This window comes from Diaphorina citri, unplaced genomic scaffold (genome assembly GCF_000475195.1).
Source record: "Diaphorina citri unplaced genomic scaffold, Diaci psyllid genome assembly version 1.1 scaffold1091, whole genome shotgun sequence".
Classification (NCBI taxonomy): Eukaryota; Metazoa; Arthropoda; class Insecta; order Hemiptera; family Psyllidae; genus Diaphorina; species Diaphorina citri.
In genome coordinates this window covers 44,697-65,745 of record NW_007378520.1, presented here as the reverse complement: position 1 = coordinate 65,745, position 21,049 = coordinate 44,697, and the positions used below count along the sequence as shown (strand labels likewise).

The 21,049-nt window shown below is 40.1% G+C and overlaps 1 protein-coding gene across 1 annotated transcript; it reads left to right on the top strand.

Moving 5' to 3' along the window:
• Positions 1-171: 171 nt before the first annotated feature.
• On the top strand, positions 172-19,973 carry LOC113469462. The gene is made up of 2 exons (XM_026827193.1): positions 172-429; positions 19,800-19,973. Exons 1-2 carry the CDS (start codon positions 172-174, stop codon positions 19,971-19,973), a joined length of 432 nt encoding a protein of 143 aa, XP_026682994.1.
• The last annotated feature ends 1,076 nt before the right edge of the window (positions 19,974-21,049 follow it).

Here is a 21,049-nt window from a genome sequence, read left to right as displayed (position 1 = left end):
CATGTCCGCCGTGGCGGCTGCAGCCATGCTCCCCGCCTGGTATTACAACTACACCTCCACCAACACCTCCACTTGTCCGTCCCCCAATTCGTCCGCGTTCCGGCCCGTCTATCCGGCCTACCTGTCCAGTTATCTGACCAAGCTGAGTCCGCGCAGTGATGTACTGCAGCCATGCTCCCCGCCTGGTATTACAACTACACCTCCACCAACACCTCCACTTGTCCGTCCCCCAATTCGTCCGCGTTCCGGCCGGTCTATCCGGCCTACCTGTCCAGTTATCTGACCAAGCTGAGTCCGCGCAGTGATGTGGAAGAGGGAGACGAAGGTGGAGGTGGAGATGAGGATTCAGATGAGATGGTGGATATTGAGACGTGTACGCCGGAGGATGAGTTTGGAGGTGCGGCTGGGGTTCCGGTTAGTGATAAAAAGGTAAGACTTTCATTCATTTCTTTTTGCATGTCTCCGTATGTCTATTGCTAAGGAACTTGGGAATAGGCAGGTCTGTGTTGAGAGTTATGATCTAACCTTAATATGTGTCCTTGTGTCCTGTATTTCAAAAGTTAATCTTTAAGGGAAGTGGATCTATGAGGGTGAGAAAACTCTGCTGAATCGGTTCGTGTAAAGATATACAGGCGTGCTTACCGGAACTTGCCCTGGCGCACTGCCGCATGCCGTGCCATCTGGAATTTGTCGTGCCGTGCATGGAGATGTCATAAGACTAAAAGAAAAGTCATTCTTAAACTGCGGCCTATGTTTTGGAACCATCATTTTTCTATACAATAAAATCTTGGTGGTTACAAAACCTTCTTTAGACTGCGGGGGCAAAGGGACATTACAGTCTCTTCCTAGGTACATACTTACATACATACTCGTATACATATGTGGCGTATAATATCTCTAGTAGCGCTGTCGCATTTTTCTATACAATAAAATCTTGGTGGTTACAAAACCTTCTTTAGACTGCGGGGGCAAAGGGACATTACAGTCTCTTCCTAGGTACCTACAATAGGTACATACTTACATACATACTCGTATACATATGTGGCGTATAATATCTCTAGTAGCGCTGTCAAATTTTCTTGACTTGGTGGGATGGAGCGCTGAATATTCCAGCTGAAAAAGTTCAGAACCCTATTTCGGCCGGGCGGCACTTCGAACTCTTGATTTTCGCCTTCCTGCACGCTTGATTCTTCCAAGTTCTCCAACACAGTTGGAGCGTCGATAAATCTCAACGCTTTTAAGCTTTCCCTAAATCTCAACCATATAAAGACTTCAACCCCTTAAGTTCCACTAAGATACAAATAATTCAACCCCTTACGTTCCACTAATACCCTCACAACCCCGTCCACAGAAGCACAAATGAAGAGCTCTCAATCAAAGCGATGTCTAATGGCACCTACCAACCAAACGTATCACCCAAATAAAGGGTAAACGAAAAACTCGAAATAACTTTCTCCGTTTTCGGCCTCCTAAAACACCCTGTAAGTACACCGAAATTACTGTATTTCGACTTCAAATTTTGAAGTAGGTACAAAATACGGGGAAAATGAAGACGATGAAAAAAGGTAAGGAGGGGTAGGTAGGTACCTCTAAAAAAATATGGAGTAAAGTTTTTGCTAAGAAAGCAAAGTAATGAACATAATAACACAAATACCTGAGAGTGAAGCAATGTGAAAAAAAAAAGAGAGAAAAATTGAAAATTAAGAGAGAAAGAAAGAGAGAGAGAGGGAGAGAGAGAGAAGGAAAGAGAGAGAGAGAGAGAGAGAGAAGAGAGGGGGTAAAAATTCAATTTCATGCTCGGGAAAGAATTGTAAATATGCCCTTAATAGAATAGAGAGAGAGAGAGAGAGCGAGAGAGAGAGAGAGAGAGAGAGAGAGAGAGAGAAAGAGAAGGAAGAAGATGAAGAAGAAGGAAGAGGAGAGGAAGAAGAATGAGAAGAAGAGAAATGGGAAAAAAAGGAGACAAGAAATTTGACACACCTGATTAAAACATAAAGAAAAGTTCTCAATTTCGGCTCCCAATTTGGCCTTCGGGGGCTGCGCTTCATAAGAGCTGTTTTCCTCACGTCCATATACATATATAGGTACGTATAGTAGAAGTGTAGAACTAGAAGAAGGTACTAATTTAAGAAATTTATTAAATAAGGATGAAGGGAATTTTAAGGGATTTTAAAAAAAAATTGAGGTATTTCTGTGATTTTTTTGGGCTTTGTCTGGGATTTTTTGTGGTAGTCCCGTAAGAACACTGGTCCATAGCTTCTTTGGGGGCCCATAGGGGCCTTTCTTCCAAAATTCCCCGCACCAAATGAAGGAGCTTTCGTTCTACAGAAGATTGACAAAGGTTGGAGTGGTTCAGAGGGAGAAGGAAAGAGGAGAGGGGAGAGGAAGAGGGGGGTCATTAAAATTTAAACTAGAAAAGCAATGTGAAAGAAGAATAATAAAACTTCTCCAAAGAGGAGAGAGAGAGAGAAAGAGAAAGAGAGAGAGAGAGAGAATAGACAAGGAGAGATTTTCAATATGTCGTAAATCTCCAGGGAAGATACAATAAATAAAGGATAAGTGCCTGCCACATGTCAAAGGGAGAGAGAGAGATAGGGAGAGAAGAGAGAGAGAGAGAGAGAGAGAGAGAGAGAGAGAGAGAGAACCAGAAATGTCAACCGTTGACCTTCTGTCGTTCGGGCTATTCTATATAGCTTCCCTTGGGCATTGGTAGGGTGGAGGGAGAAGGAGAAGAAAGAGGGGGAGGGGAGGAAGAAAAAAAGATGAAGAAGGAGGAAGGGGAGAGGGAGAAGGAGGAATGGGAGAAAGAGGAAGAAGGACAAGAAAAGAGAATGAAGGTGGAAGAGGAGGGGGAAGGGTGAGTGTGAGGAGAAGAAAGAGGGACAGGGGAAGAAATGAAAGAAGACATGAGAAGAAAAAAGACAAGAGGAGGAAGGAAAGAGAAGGCGCAGAAGGAGAAAGAAGAAGAGGAGGAACAATGTGAAGTGAAAAGAGGAGGGAGGATGGGGGAGTAGAGAAAAGAAGAGAGGAAAAGAGAAAGAGGGGTAGGAAGAGGAAGAGGGGGATTGAAAATGAGGAGGTAGGAAGGACGGAAAAGGGACAAAAAAAGTAGAGGGGAGGGGGGGGGGAAGAAGGAATAATGAGGGACATGAGAGGGAGAGAAAAAGAGATGGTCCTCTATTGTGTTTACAACTTGGAGAAAAATAAAGTCAGAGGGGGAGGAGAAAGAGGAGGGAGACAAAGACATACATAATGGAGGAGTTGCAAATGGGTAAAAATTATAAATAAATGGTCGATTCCTATGTAAAAAGTTGGGAAAAATCCAAATCTGAGGTCAAAACTCAAAAAATAAAATCGATTCCTATGTAAAAAGTTGGGAAAAATCCAAATCTGAGGTCAAAACTCCGAAAAAATGACTGTGAAAGGTCGAAAATTCAATTTTTATAATGAAAGAGTTCAAAGATTTGTGATGTCAGACTTAACGCAGTTGCTATTTTTGTCCGCTAGGTAGCGCCACTATGCAAGCGCGTTAGCAGAGGAGCAGCAAGAACTGCGCAGAAATGTATGCGCACAAACACATTAATGCGTTGCCTTTGAGGGAGCTTTGCTCGGGACATTTGAATCATTTGATGTGACGTTATCGCCTACGGGAGCGTATGCCGTGACGTCAAAGTTCACGATTTACAGGCATTTTTTTAATCGATTTATCTCGGGATCTAGAAGTCGTAGAAGAAAAAGAAAAATTCTGTTGGTCCTCATTTTTCCTGCTCTATGACTTTGAAACATCACCCAAGTAAGCGCAACTGATCTATTATATGAAGGGAGAAAATGGGAGGGATAGGAAGGGAGGAAGGGAGAGAGAAGTAATTCACGTGTAAACTGTACTATGTACCTACAATACCTACATGTACCTGCAACCTCCGTGGCCGAGTGGGTATCACACTAGGCTTGCACGCAGGAGGTCTGGGTTCGATTCCCGGCGGGGCCGAGGTTTTTTCGGCTCTGTGCTTGGAGTTCGGGGTGCACTTAACCTCGTGAGGGGACAATTGAGTAGCTACTTTAATCGAGTAGCGACCAGTGGCGGCATTACAAGTCGAAGAGACGAGCGATAATAAATATGATGATTGATCAAAAAATGGGCCGCCCCTCATATTTTTTTTTTTAATTTATTTATTATTCTTATTATTATTTTTAAACAAGAATAGGTACCTACTAGAAGCGTTTTTTTACTTTTGGAATCCAAAACGATTTCCCTCTTCAGGATGGCGCCGCCATGGTTTAGTACAGGCGCTAGTGGCGCTATTGCTACCACGCCAAAAGAGGGGAAATGAGCGTCCGAAGAGGGGAAATCGTCTCTATTTCCAAAAGAAAAATATGACTTTGGTAGTCATATTTAATTTTACTTCTTTGAAAAATTGCTGGCTCTAAGCCACTTTGAGAATCTCGGGGCCGGGGCAAAATGCCAAATGAGGTCCGCCCCCCCACCCCTGTTTACGGCCCTGTTCCTCCCCTTCATGATGTTTATGTACAAAGATGTAACTCCTTGTATACATACTTGTTATGTGTACCTACATATTATATTATCTTCATATTTTGTATACCTATTTATATACCTACCATTGTACTTGTATATTATGTAGCTACTTCTCTTGGAGGCATTTGACTCAGGTGTATTGAAACTCCGTAGTTCGGCTTTTGTCTAGCCAGAATAGGATAATAAATGTACATATCTGGTCACAGTACCAGCCTTTTTCGGTTGCAGGGTAGCAAAGTCCAAAAGATGCGGAGGACCTACATATGTATTTAGTGCACAGATCAGTACCTACTTTTGGTGTATGGTCCCAAAACTATTTTGATTTTTGAAATGGTATTAGAGGTAGAGATTGATGAACTGGGGAAAAGGAGGTAGAGTGGGAGGCAAAGGATGAGAAAGAGAAGCAGCAGCAGGAGGAGGAGAAGGAATAGCAGGAGGAGGAGGAATAGCAGGAGGAGGAGGAGGAGGAGGAGGAGAGTGGAGGGAGGCAATTAGAAATGGGCAAATAAACTGTTAATAATTGAACAACGTGAAATCTGTTGTATTGTTATCCGAAATGTCGCCTGAGGCTCTACACTTTACAGTTTCTATACCTACCTACTGTTCTGCAGTGTCTATAACACTCTACAATTTGCAATGTTACAGTACGTTCTGCGAGCTGTAACATCGAAAAACGGACAGCAGTGAGTGTACAGCTCCCTTTTAAGTGGTGATATATGTAGGTACGAGTACTGAAGGTTTGTAGCGAGGGCTTCGGCTGAGTTTCCTCGCTACGCGAAAGGGTGTGAATTTGAAGGTTTTAATACGAAACGATGGAGGCATTTGACTCAGGTGTATTGAAACTCCGTAGTTCGGCTTTTGTCTAGCCAGAATAGGATAATAAATGTACATATCTGGTCACAGTACCAGCCTTTTTCGGTTGCAGGGTAGCAAAGTCCAAAAGATGCGGAGGACCTACATATGTATTTAGTGCACAGATCAGTACCTACTTTTGGTGTATGGTCCCAAAACTATTTTGATTTTTGAAATGGTATTAGAGGTAGAGATTGATGAACTGGGGAAAAGGAGGTAGAGTGGGAGGCAAAGGATGAGAAAGAGAAGCAGCAGCAGGAGGAGGAGAAGGAATAGCAGGAGGAGGAGGAATAACAGGAGGAGGACGAGAGTGGAGGGAGGCAATTAGAAATGGGTAAATAAACTGTTAATAATTAATTGAACAACGTGAAATCTGTTGTATTGTTATCCGAAATGTCGCCTGAGGCTCTACACTTTACAGTTTCTATACCTACCTACTGTTCTGCAGTGTCTATATATAACACTGTACAATTTGCAATGTTACATTTGGTTCTGCGAGCTGTAACATCGAAAAATGGACAGCAGTGAGTGTACAGCTCCCTTTTAAGTGGTGATATAGGTACGAGTACATGGCTTTTAATTTCAATGAAACTTGACAAAAATGTCCAACTCATAAAGGAATCATTGGCAGAGGTGTCAAAATTAATAATCATATGACAGATTTTATAGGTTTGGAGGGAATTTAAATTAAGACTGGTCACATGGCGTGAACAAGTACATAGTTTTTAATTTCAATGAAACTTGACAAAAATGTCCAACTCATAAAGGACTCATTGGGACTAGCTCACTTGTCCCATTTCATTTTCACACCTTCCTGCATTATGGCCGCTAAGCTATGCTACACGCATTACATTTCACCGCCACACCACTAGCATATGGATACCAAGAGACAATTCACAATAGAATAACAATGCCCCTTCATTTTATTTACCTACCCCTTCTATATTTATTTAAGACTTGTGTTTGTTTTTTCTGCCTTCTTGAATTTCAATTAATTTGATGATTTTTGTTCCTTTTGTTATTATTTTTTCACAAAAGTTCCTTCTCCATTAATTTTTCAAATGTGGAGTGGATTATAATTCTGTTTCAATATTGAATTATGACTGACATAAGCTTGACGGAATATAATAGGTGGGCACTTACTTACCTATATTAAGATTATTAAGTAGTTGATTGTTCATTAAGTCAAATGAGATTTTTTTAATTTGTTTAATTCCCATTAGGATTTAATTTGATTTGGAAACGAGCGTCCAGGAGTCTTTTTGGAGAGCTTTTGAATTGAGATTTTTTGGTTTTCCTTCACCGAAAGTGAGATAGGAGAAAGCTAGCCGTTCCGAGAACGAACCTTATCTGTACCTATGGGATAAAATCCGCCCCGTGCGGGAATCGAACCTAAGATCTAGCGCCTGCAAGGCAGACGAACTACCCTCCAGCTAACTAGGTTGGCTACCTACGTAGGTACTTATTTAAAGTATACATTATAGTAGGTACACATACCGTGTACTCTTATTTAAAGTTGGCTACCTTCGTAGTTACTTATTTAAAGTATTTATGGCGATAAAAAAGCAGCATAGATATAGATATCTACCTTTCAAGATTACTGACTTTTTGCTGATCGATCACTTTCGTCCGAGTGGCATTCAAAAGTTTAAATGTAAAAAGAGTGACGTTTTTATTTAATATTAATTTAGATAAAAGCCCCCACCCCTCGTCAAAATGTCGGCCCGACATTTGATACGTATCAATAATTACATGAAGGGGCGTGGTCGCGGTTGTCAATTGTAAATATGTTTGACCACCTCAGCACCCTGGGCTTCGAGACTTGCCCGAGGAAGAACTTTTCCCATCCAACCGTGTAGTTTTTTTTTTCAAGTCCACTTTTTTATTTTTTTTTTTCAAGAGGTTTGACAGAGAAAACTGTAACTGCTAAGGTCTTATCGTCCCGAAAGCGTAGAGAGAAGGAAGACAGGATAGGAGAAAGCCAGCCGAGAAAGAACCTTATAAAATCTGCCCCGGGCGGGAATCGATCCCACGACCACTTTTACCACATATTACCTTTTATGGAACAAACGAAGTGAGTCACAGAGGATAGCGAGTCTGCCTTGTAAGAGCTAGGTTGCGGGTTCGATTTCTGCCAGGGGCGAACTTTATCCGAACACAGGTAAAGTACGTTTTCGGAAGTGCCTGAGTAGGTACAGTTCTTTCTATCGAATCTCTTTAAAAATCTCATACTGATAAAATTTTGAATACTTACGTTATGTCTAATGAGATCTACAGAGGTCGCAGTGTTAATTGCATACTCTCTTGGGAGAGGAGCAACCAGTCCCATAATAGAATAGAATAGAATAGAATAGGGGGCCCGTGAAAATGACCTTTGTAAAGAAAATACCTACTCTAACTTTCAAATGATCAGTTTTTGTAAGATTTGGGCCCTATGACTCTTTTCTAGAGGCCCAGTAATTTTCGTCATTTTCCCAGGAGCCAATTAGGTCAAAATGTTAAACTCCTAAAGGACATTTGTGGATTGTGGGCTAGATGCCGTCTTTTCGAACTCTTCTAATAAAGCCTCTTTTTCTATAGGTAATGCTCAGTTGTGTCATTGCCACACGAAAACAAAACGGCGCGGCAGTGAAACACTCGTCTTTTTTTTAAATCACTTCTACTGATATTCATGGGGATCGAACCCGGAGCTTTCGATTGAGTGAGAGAGACAAATGTTTCTCTGTTCAGCCGGATAACACAGATTTAGTTCGAAGTAATATAATGGTGTTTAACGCGGATTTAACCTCAAGCTTGTACGATCCTATTGAACATGAAATATTTATTGTATCGGAACTGACATACTGGGTGTTGTGGTAAAGCTATAACAAATGAAGTATGAATGGTTTGAAGAAATTCTACGGATTAACACAAAAATGTTCAGCCAGCCTAGTTAGCCTGGTAGCGTGTGTGCTTTGTAAGCGCTAGGTAGCGGGTTCGATTCCCGCCCGGGCCGGATTTTATCCTGAACGGATAAGGTTCGTTCTCGGAAAGGCTTTCTCATATTACGAGTATGTCTTCCGAAGAAGAAGAAGAAGAAGAAGAAGAAGAAGAAGAAGAAGAAGAAGAAGAAGAAGAAGAAGAAGGAGAAGAAGGAGAAAGGGAATGAGAAGGAGAAGAAGAAAGAAGAAAAAGACACACACTTAGGTAGATAGAATTAAGGCGGTTTCTAAGTTTCTAATACTTATGTATCTCTATCTAGTTCTAGATTCTAGACACTTGGCACACTTGCCTTGTAACCAGAAAGGCGTGGGTTCAATCCCAGTCGAGGCCCCCACTTTGTTCATACAATCGTAAGAACGGCACACACTACCCCATCTATCTTGGAAAAACTAAGGATAGCTACGTTTGAAATTTTTATTTTTATTATTATTATTATTCCTTATTATTATTATTTGAAAATATAACAATGCTGGAAAAATCCCAGAGGACTGCCTTGTTTTCCCCCCACCCTACCCTATTTGTTCTCTGTTTACATAATAATTTGTTTAACAATTACAATAATCCGTTTTGTGAATAGCGCCCGGGATTTTCCCCCCGAGTTTTTTGTCCCTCCTATTATTATTTCCCTTTTCCCCAGTGGCGTGTCTTCGATGGTCGTAAAGACGAAGAAAAAAAGCCTTCTCTAGATTAGGCGTATTTTTCCCTCGCAATTTTCATGGTGGTAAATAAAAAAAAAAAAAAAAAAAAAATAGAAAAAGAAATAAAGTTGATAAAAATCAATCAAAACACAGTTAATATCCCATTCTGAATTGATGAAAAATGTAATAATAGTTAACGCTTGATTAGATTCATAGATTCATATTAATTTGATAGAAGCACATTTGTAACATATTTGATAACACTAGGTATTAATTCTGCTGTATTTCGAGCTTTCTACTATCCCCATCTATACCTATAACTCACTGGTATTACCCACTACCTACTACTAAGGTCTTATCGTTCCGAAAGCAAAGAGAGAAGAAAGACAGGACAGGGGAAAGCCAGCCGTTCCGACAACGAACCTTATCCGTTCTGGATAAAATCCGCCCCGGGCGGGAATCTAAACTTAAAGTTTAAAAGCCGATTGCGGTTCCTGCCAGCATGGGCGTAATCTGATTGGCTACAATTGCTTAATCCGAGAGATAAACTTAAACCAAGTTTAAACCCGCTGTGTGAATCCGGGCACAAGTCACAAGTTTTTTCAACTTATGAGACCTTTGCCCCCGGGGTTCCAGCAATGATGACTTGATGGCTGATCTAATATGTGATCAAATGTCATTCCCCCTCCTCACCCCCCGGGATCGTTCTTGTCACAGTTGTCTAAATAAATAAACCGTAAATAACCCCCACTCATATGGGAAGTCATTGGTTTTTGTCAATCTTAAAAAAAGGGTCTGGAATTTTTTTCAAGGGGTTCTGATTTAAAATAGGGGTGGTAATAAGATCGCTGATGATTCTTGCTGTCGATGTGGTGTAGGATTACACAAATGTCATTCACTTTGCCTTAAAAGCTGGATCGATCTTGTCACAGTTGTCTAAATAAATAAACCATAAATAACCCCCACTCATATGGGAAGTCATTGGTTTTTGTCAATCTTAAAAAAGGGTCTGGAATTTTTTTCAAGGGGTTCTGATTTAAAATAAGGGTGGTAATAAGATCGCTGATGATTCTTGCTGACGGTGCGGTGTAGGATTACAAGAAATCGAAGAGAGAAGGAAGATAGGATAGGAGAAAGCCAGCCGTTCCGAGAACGAACATTATCCCATCAGGATAAAATCCGCCCCGCCCGGGGCCTAGCGCTTACAAGACAATCGTACTCTTTGATCGATTATGTTTGGACACACTTTTACAGTTTCCTCTGTCGAACTTTTTCACTCATTCATCCATTCTTCTGCTCTCAGATTGATGGCCGTCGACTATATATGCTTTCTCCTATCCTGTCCTTATTCGATTTTGCTATAATAAGACATCCGATGTTCGAATCTCGTCCGCGGCGGACTTCTTAAAGTGATACCTAAGGTTCGTTCTCGGAACGGCTGGCTTTTTCCATATACATACATAATCTCAAGTGGTCCGCGAGATTTTTGGTTTATCAATAGTGGTCCGCCAATTCTAAAAGGTTAAGAACCCCTGGAGTAAATGAAAGACTTGTAATACTGTGATACCCACAAAGTTGTGCGAAAGCTCTCTCTGCTTTAACACAAAGATTTATGATTTGAAAATACCTGCATGTACCTACCTAACTCTTACTTATACCCATAGGTACCTATACCACCTACATACCTAAGGTGTACCATGTACCTAACTCAATATGTACCTAAGTATACCTAAGCCAGGGGTTACCAGTCTTCTTCTCTCTTTGCACGCTTTCGGGCGATAAGACACGAGTCACACAAGACCTTTTGTTTTTACAGTTTTCTTTATCAGACCTCTTAAAAATCTAATTCTAGCCATACCTATTTTTACATGTTTTTTTTTCTTCCAAAAAATGTCCTTTGCCAAAAATGGGGTCTATTACTATCAACGCTTTTTGGTCTACTCCCTTTTGTGCTTCTTCCGCGAACAAAAAAAATAAAAATAAAAATTAATATCTTGCAAAATTTTTGTTAGGCGGTGTTGTTTTCTAAGCGCCAACAAACTTTCAATGCATACTTACCTGATGTAAACCTGTATCTATGTTGTAAAGATGAAATGTAAAGTATTACCTTAGAATTCAAAGTATTACCTACCTTTACCTTTGACTGTATTACAGTATTACACTGACTTAATTTATGTTACAAAATTAATTGAGGTAATTATTTCGACAGAGCTGCTTTGCTTCTATTTTCAAAGCTTCAAATGTATTAATACAGTAAACAGTTTAATATCTATACAGGGTTATCTAAGGTACTCATCCAAAAAAAAAAAAAAAAAAAAAAAAAAAAAAAAAAAAATCTGGATGGATTACCTGAATATTGAATATTTTATTTAATTATTGTGTAAAATAAATAATGAGTTTTATTTATCACTATTGGTAGTAGGTACCTACTGTTTAGAGAGTTTAGACTGTTTAGAGTTTAGAGGGTTTAAAATAGCGAGAGAAAACTTCTGTGCAGTTCGGTCAAGTTCAAATATTCGACTGACTTTATTAATTCCAAAACTGATTGACCACAAGATCAGGAACCCATAGCTGGCGAGTTAGCCACTATTAAACAGGCACAATTTTTTTGTACATCAACAAAATATGTATAGAGTAGGTAATCAATCAAAGATATTATACGTATAGGTACCTATACAGTCTTGTAGGTTTGTGGACAAATTGGTAATTCCAGAAGGTTCCTACCTAATGAAATACCTACTTGTGCTCTGAACTGAATTCATTACTAGCACAATCAGTGCACAAAAACCAGTGAAATCCTCACAAAAAAACCTGCCCGTGTTCAAGAGAATTCCGCCAAGATTCTTTGAAATATTTTGCACTTAAAAAAGAATAAGATATTTTTGTGCCTATTTTGATCCTTATATAGGGGGCTGTGCAATGTGTTCCACCCTATATCATAACTCACATTTTAAAAAATAGGGGAGGTGTAGGGTAGTTGTTTAACTGGGGTATGTAATTTGATACAAGACGCGGGGCTCGCTGAATACATTAAAATCACAATAGAGCGAAAAAAAAAGAAACAACGAGGATTCCTATTAATCACAATAGAGCGAAAAAAAAGAAACGGGAAATTCAATTCTATTCTAATATTGATGTAATTTAGATGTTTTCGCTTCGACAATTACAAAAATCATTTTCGAATAAGGGATTCCCCCAGGGGCCTCCGGGAAATAGGGAGCGGGGGCTTCAAGCCTCCAGGGTAGGGCTTGATGGGGCCTCTTCAGTCATTTTGCGCTGTCATATCAAACTAATCTTAAGCCTAATGCCGCCCACTCACGCTCAGACCGCGGTTTCACAGATCTGGGTTTGTCAGACAGTCGAAAAGTGTGTGGCGGGAAAAGCTTCAGACCTATAGGTCTCTCAGACCGTTTGACAGATCTAGGTCGGAAGCTTTTTCCGCCATTCAAGCACAGACCGTCTGAAGCCACTTTATTCCCGCAGTATATCTGAGATCTGATTGTAGGACAAATTGCAGCTTCATTTATGCTAGGTAAGAGCCTTTACCTATGTATATGTAGGTATTTATTTACCTAGCCGTAAAACCACTCGACCACAGAGGTGATTTATTATTTTAAATTAATTACCTTTTATCCTTTAAATAATTAAAAATAATATTTATTTCAGCTTCCCAAATTGTCCAAGAGGACTGAAGAGTCCCTGTTATCTTCCGGGAGAGATACACTTGTGTTCTGCTACTCCTGTTTACCCCTCTTATATTGTTGGCTTTTCAGTTTTTTAACACTTCGCTAAAGGGGGCTTAAAGAAGGGGGTGTAAGTACATATGGTCAGTGTAAATTAAATGCCTCCTACCCTTTGCTCATCAGATATACGTAATTGTGGGGTATATCGTATTCTTTATTATAGGGGTAGGTTGTTTATATTATTGTTGGCTTTTCAATCAAGTTAAGAATATTAAAATCACAGCTCGACTTTTTTAAAAGGTTTGATAGGTATGGCCAGAATTAGATTTTCTCTGTCAAACCTCTTAAATAAAAAAAAAGGAAAGTAAAATAAGTACTTCCTATTGATGAAAAAGAAAGTACCTAGGTGCCTACCTGCTTGTTTGATAGAGGTAACTGTAACTGCTAAGGTCTTATCGTCCCGAAATCGAAGAGAGAAGGAACACAGGATAGGAGAAAGCCAGCCGTTCCGAGAACGAACATTATCCGTTCAAGTATAATTCCGCCCCGGACGGGAATTCTAGTGCTTACAAGGCAGAAGCTCTACCCACCAAGCTAACTATGTAGACTGGCAGTGCTGGCACCTATCTACTTTCTGATATTGCTCTAAATCAAGACGAGAGCACCAGAAGTAGGTAAACAATTATCCATACTAGGAAGCTAGGAACATTATTTGGAATCGAACTATTGACTGCAAAATTTTCCGATAACACAGGAAGTCGAACCTAGAACCTTCTATAACACGTCTGAAACTCATGCTCCTACGTTGTGTTGTTATTTACATCTTGGGCCTTTTTTTGCTGGTTAGACGTCAACAGCTTCTTCGGAATTTGGACCTTGCCAATATTGGTACCTAGTAATAACACTGATAGTGTTACCTAGTACCTACTTATAGGTAACAATAACTTTACTGATTGTAGGCATAATCGTATTTCATTCAAGGCGCGTTTTCACCAAAGTCATTCATGAGAATTCGGAGGGATTTCTCAATTTTCTCATGTCATAATACCACGGTTATGATAGATGAAAATAACGTCCCTGAGATAAAATAACAAGATACAAGTTGGCGTAATTTTGTTTTTCTGTCCAATTTACATATATTTGGAATTTTTTCAATCCAATTAACAACTTGTTTCCTAATAGTACACGATGATAACAAAATAATGAGTCCAGGACTGGATTTAATGGCTCTCCTCTAACTGTTAGGTGCTTCATTTGGTTTGTACCTAAAGGAACTTTTTTTTAAGAGGTTCGACAGAGGGAACTGTAACTGCTAGGGTCTTATCGTCCCGAAATTGAAGAGAGAAGGAAGACAGGATAGGAGCAAAGCCAGCCGTTCCGAGAACGAACATTATCCCAGCAGGATTGTCCATCAAGTTAAACACATCCAACAGACCTTGTCCATCAGGCACGGACCTTTACCGACAATGAAATGACTTCATGTTTACAGTAGATCCGTGTCCATGATAACAGTCTCCCCCCCCATCCTAACTTCGTGGTAATGTAATTGAAAACGTCATTTTCCTGGCGAACAAATAAATAAGACAGTTAAACGTACTTAAAACGAAGAAGAAGGAGGAGGCGAAGGAGAAGGAAGAGAAGGAGAAGAGGAAGGAGAAGGAGAAGAAGAGGAAGGAGATGGAGAAGGAAAAGAAGGGGAAGGAGAAGGAGAACGAGAAGGAGATGGAGAACGAGGAGAAGGAGAAGGAGGAGGCGAAGGAGAAGGAAAAGGAGAAGGAGAAGGAAGGTGTTTAACGCGGATTTAACCTCAAGCTTGTACGATCCTATTGAACATGAAATATTTATTGTATCGGAACTGACATACTGGGTGTTGCGGTAAAGCTAACAAATGAAGTATGAATGGTTTGAAGAAATTCTACGGATTAACACAAAAATGTTTAGCCAGCCTAGTCAGCTTGGAGGGTAGCGCGTGTGCCTTGTAAGCGCTAGGTCGCGGGTTCGATTCCCGCCCGGGCCGGATTTCATCCGGATAAGGTTCGTTCTCGGAAAGGCTTTCTCATATTATGTCTTCCTTCTCTCTTAGATTTCGGGCCTTTTCTAACGTCGTAATTTTTGATTGTTGGAATTTCTGGGCTCTCAATAGTGGAATTTTTCCAATTTGGAATTTCGCAAATTTACGGAAAACCTAATTTTGTGCTCAAAATTTCCATCTCCGCTGTCACCCTGTCGTCACAAACATTGTGATTACATGGCTGACGTTGTATTGAGGTTGAAGTAAAGAGGATCAAGTCTGACTGAGCTGGGGAGAAGGAGGAGGAGGAGGAAGAGGAGAAAGAGGAAGAGGAGGAGAAAGAGGACAAGGAGAAGGAGAGGAGACGAGGACGAGGAAGAACAAGCTTGCACTCCCGTGAAGGTTATAGGCTATTTTCCGGTTCGTTTTTGTTAAACTACGCCGAGCAAGACCACTAAATGGATGAGTGACAAGAACGGCCATGCCTTAAGGATTTCGGCTAGTACCTAATAATGATTTTTCTTCTTCTTCTTCTTCTTCGTCGTCGTCTTCTTCTTGTTCGTTGCCTGAACGTTACATCCCACCCCCTCATCCTTTGCAAAGCGGTTGGCCCCCCCGAAGAAGTCTAAACGCCATTACATGAACGGCTGACAGCATAATGGTCATGGTTCTTTACACATCAAAAGTGAAGACGATAAGCTGGGCTAGTTGGGTGTTGGGTGTGGGAGGTAAAGGCGGTCACAATAAGGACCAGGGCTTCCTGAAAGGAACTCACTTTGTGTTTGAAATTATGTTCCACAAACGTCTTTTTTAAAAGCTGTATCCACACAGAGTCGACGGTCGTCGATCGATGTCAACTGAAACCGTCCACACTGCCTCGACAACATAGATTCACCTCGTCATCTAGTCATCTAGAGCTTACAAGGCAGGCTCGCTATACCTTCCAAGCTAACAAGGCTGGCTGTGAAAAGGTTTCCTAATAGTTCAAGTGCAACTTTTGGATAAAGCAATCTAAATTGGGATAGATTACCTGAATATTGAATATTTTATTTAATTATTGTGTAAAATAAATAATGAGTTTTATTTATTTATCACTATTACTTATAGGTAGGTACAATTTTTTTTGTACATCAACAAAATATGTATAGCGTAGGTAATCAATCAAAGATATTATACTCGTACGTATAGGTACCTACAGTCTTGTAGGTTTGTGGACAAATTGCTAATTCCAGAAGGTTCCTACCTAATGAAATACCTACTTGTGCTCTGAACTGAATTCGTTACTAGCACAATCAGTGCACAAAAACCAGTGAAATCCTCACAAAAAAACCTCCCGTGTTCAAGATCGCAATTTTCATGGTGGTAGTGGTGGTAAACGGGGAAATAGTACAATGCCAGGTGCCAAGTAATGTTCAATTTCCCTATTTTCCACCTCTACCACCATGAAAATTGCGAAATTAAAATACGCTTTAATATAGGGAGGTATCGCCCTTCCTTTCCTCTTTACGGCTTTTACCTCCTCTTATCCAAATACGCTCACTTGTGACCCCTGTCACAAGTGAGCGTATTTGGATCAACCTCGGATTACGCAATCTGATTGGTTGATTTCAAAAAATTCAACCAATCAGATTGCTTGAACCGAGTTTAAACTCACTTTGCCTTAAAAGAGGAGAAATAATGGTCAGAAGAGAGGAAATCGTCTCTCAGTTTCCGGAAGAAAAATACAACGTATGTTGGGTTGATATTTCCCCTTTTGAAAATAGCACGCCACACCACTGCCTTTTCTACCTTCCTTAATTATTAATTTACAAAAAAATAATCACAAAATGGCAGGGTAGTGGGGGATAAGAAGGGAAGGAATTTCTGTGAAAGGAGAGAGAGAGAGAGAGAGAGAGATAGCGAGGAAGAGAGAGAGGTAGGGGGAAGGGATAAAGAGAGGAGGGAATTTTCGTGTGAGGGAGATTTTGAAGGGAGGGAAGGGAAGCAGAAAGAGTTTTGCTCCTCCCTCTGTGTTCTGTTTTTCTGTTTCCCCTTATTTATAAAGTTATTTATAAAGGAAGTTAGGTATTTTTTTTTTTGTGACCCTGAATACCGGCCTGTAACGGAGGGAAAAAATGTGGCAACTTTCCGGACGGAGATTCGTATAATTATAAACAAGAGGAAAAAATATACAAGAGCAAAAAAAGTAAGGAAAATTTAAACAAGGTGTGAGACAAAAATAAAGCAATAGGTACCTAATGAATTTTGTTTATGGTTGCTTTTCTCTCTCAATAGTCCAGGAAAATTAGACTTTCACAAAATTATAGTAACATCAAAGGTTTCTCCTTGCTAAAGTTTCGGTATGTGAATGAACAGAATACCTTTTTCGCATTTTTGGGTCATCGTTAATTAATTATTAACGATGACCCAAAATCGATCGATTATTTTATCGATCTCGGATTTTGTTTATGGTTGCTTTTCTCTCTCAATAGTCCAGGAAAATTAGACTTTCACAAAATTATAGTAACATCAAAGGTTTCTCCTTGCCAAAAGCTTCGGTATGTGAATGGGCAGAATACCTTTTTCGCATTTTTGGGTCATCGTTAATTAATTATTAATACCTACCTATGTTGTAACTTATTCAATTAAGAATTTCATCGTTCACCGGGCTTTGGGCGGGCGGAACGACAAAGGGATTACTTTTCCTTCCACAAAAAAAAACCCCGGGTTTGGGGGGGGGGGACACAAAAAGGGTTTTTTTTTTTCCTTCCACAAAAAAAAAAAAAAAAAAAAAAATCTTGGATCTCAATTCGGTCGTTCAATGCGGCTCGTGGTGTTTCTGATTTCAGATGCCGCACCGTCCCCCTGGCTTGCTGATCAGGATGGGGGGGATGTTCCCATAGATTGTTCTACTTGTCATCATGCCGCCACAATATTCAATAATAACAATAACAATGTTGTCAAGGAACAGTCGCAGAACTAATTAATAAATTAATTATTTAAAGGTTAAAATTTTGTTCAATTAGTCCCATACATTGAACGGGAAATGGGAAGAAACTCATTGGGTCTTAAATACATATTTTACATCAACATCTTTCTCAATCTCTCAACGACCCGATGATGTATGTACTATGTACCGACGATTAATATTGATAAAAAATCAGGTAATTTTACTACAATAAACATACCTACCTAATGCAATTAGTCCCATACATTGAACGGGAAATGGGAAGAAACTCATTGGGTCTTAAATACATATTTTACATCAACATCTGTCTCAACCTCTCCACTACCCGATGATGTATGTACCGACGATTAATATTGATAAAAAATCAGGTAATTTTACTACAATAAACATACCTACCTAATGGGACCCAATGAGTCATATGGTTTTTTGGACCCAATAATTTTATGAGACCCAATGACTTGAAGAAAAGGTCAACGGGACCCAATGAGTTTACTTGGACTCGAACCACTAACGAGTTTGAGTCCAAGTCCAGCTCTGGTCACCCATTCAGTCACACACCACGCTCAACTTCAGTGTTTTGCGGGTCTCTGTGTCTGTAAGGGCTAAGGAAAAAAAAAAAAAAAAAAAAAAACTTACTTCCTCATTTCTCGGAAAATCGTCTTGTCTGAGAGGAAAATAAGGGAGGGTTGGAGGGGTTGACTTATTATTGGTTATTAAGTAATAAGTACCTTCCTTGTAATAAGTAAACGTAGCTTTCTTTAGGCCTTTCTTCGTACTTTGCCTTTATCGTCTGGTTTTTCCCCTTCTTGTACGCCTTCTTGTTGCTGTAGAAGTTTCAACCTTAATAGATAAGGTTCGTTCTCAGAACGGCTGGCTTTCTCCTATCCTGTCCTACACTCTTCGATTTCGGGACGATAAAACCTCGGCAGTTACAGTTCCCCTGTATCAAACATCTTGAAAAGGTCTCAAGCCACACTGAACCAATGAACCATCAATTCCAAACATCTGATTGGCCAAACTTTACTTCAGTAGGACCTAAGAGCAAGATTTTTTTGAAGATGTTTCATAGGGGGAACTGCAACTGCTAAGGTCTTATCGTCCCGAAATCGAAGAGAGAAGGAATACAGGATAGGAGAAAGCCAGCCGTTCCGCGAACAAACATTATCCGTTCAGGTTAAGAGCAAGGATTTTTACGTTTTAAAAAAAGATTGAGTGTTTCAATGCCGTTTTTATTTCGTAGCAATGAAGCAACTGCTACATTAGACGCATGTGGTCTGTGTCGTAGCATGCCCATTCCGTAGTATGCCTCTCATCAGATGGGCGAGAAGAGACACAATACCTACTTACCTATACCTACTTCCCATTTAGGTGCTGGGTCAACACGAGAACACCAGAAAGTAACCGGTTGAAATATTTGCAATTTTCGTTTAGAAATACTCGTACGGGTGGTGTACGAAAAAAAATCTGAGAAAGCATCGAGCTGTCTCCCGCACCTCCCCATCAGGTGGGAAAGCTCCCTCCTTATTGAATTTGATGGATGGCGAGAGCACATGAACCGGAACATTGGGAGTTGAAAAGTTTTGGCGCTTCCAATCTCCTTGTATAATGGCCCAATTTTGAACGTGCTCGGGACGTTCTCCAGGGACCCATTAGAGCCAAGTCTAGCATAGTTTATTCCTTTTATTTATTTTCCTTATTAGGATTTCTTCTTCTTTATTTCATTTCTTTTGTTTATTATACTATTATACTTACTTAAAAAAAAAGAACATTGTCTCTACCTCTCTAGTTTTTTTACTTTCTATTATTTTTCTTTCTTTTTCTTTCGACGAATGTTGGAATTCGGAATTTTGGTGGAACTTTTTTCTCTTTTTTTTATTTATTTGATTTTCCGTTTCACTGGTTTCCTCGATTACAAAGTCCCGTTTTAGTTATTGTAGGAAACTTTTTTTTTTAAATTGTAGGAATTGTAGGATGTAGGAAATGTAGGAAAGGAAATTTTAAAATTGTAGGAATTTAAAATTGTAGGAAACTTGGGAAAATGGTTCTCTCTCTCGCTTGTTCTATTTTTTACAGGATTTTATTCAACTCGAGATCTAATATACACAGGTATGTATCATTATGTATTTTTGTTTGTATGGATCAAATCTTGCAGCCAACTTTCAACCGAGCTCATGCCGACATACGGCCGAGTGTTGGACATGCTACGGTGAGAAAGAAAAACAAAGCATTTGAAGTGTACATACATCACCGCACCATCGTGGTGCACGGAAACCGAGCCGTGTCCGCCCCGCCACTGAATAGTTCAGTAAGTTCACTAGTTCAGTAAATTCAGTTTACTTTTTGACAGTGATGGTGCGGGCCCGTACAACATGGAGAGCGAAAAACTTAATGAAAAAGTTCGGCCGTAGCTCGGAGCGGTGTTCGGTAAGTATGTTCTCTACTATCGTCAGCGACAGTTGTCTGTGTCTACCAACCTCAGTGGTGTAGTGGTTAGCGCGGTGGACTTTGGATCTGGAGATTGGTGGTTCGAGTCCAAAAGTCAAGTCGTAAAAATTAACGAAGTACATTAAGCAGGGAACGACATTTGTAACAAGCATTCATGCTTAACACAATTAAATCTGTGTCTGGCTCTGCTCGGAGAGGGTGCGGAGCGGAAAAACAGATAAGGTCCGTTCTCGGAACGGCTGACTTTTTCCTATCCTCTTCTACTTATATTTTCGATTTCGGGACGATAAAACCTCCGTTATTACAGCAAACCTCTTTTTTTCGATAGGTTTGAAGAGAGAAGCTAAACAGATAGGGGAAAGTTAGCCGTTCCGAGAACGGACCTTATCTGTACAGGACTACAGGATAAAATTCACCCAACATTTTCTATCTCACAAAACTCTCCCAACTTCTGTGTATTTCTGTACAAAACTACAACTGTACAATACAATATTTGTACGGTTTGTTATTGTTGCCAGGATAAATATGATTAATTCACACTTGGCTGAAACAAATACAATTTCCCTCCCTCCTTCTCCTCCCCTGCCCTCGTTTCCAGCATAAATCTGGGGATTTTTTTCTCCCCGGAGTTAGACAGATACATAAAAAAATCTATTTCCCCACCAGAAAATAAAAAACTCCCAATTGTTTAATCGGATCCATGTTCACAACACCATGCTAGCGGTAATAATGTATAATCCTGAGGGACGGCTTGTGTTGTGGCTCATTTTTTCGTCGACAGTAGGACAGTTTCACCGTTAAAACAAAGTAGATTTTAGCTAGCGCCAGCCCAGTAAGTAAGCTTGGAGAGTAGCGCCTCTGCCTTGTAATGCCTGCCGGTCACACCGTCTGACAGACCTGGGTCTCAAGCTTTTTCCGCCGCACATTGAAACGGTCTGAGTGTGACTAACATTCAGG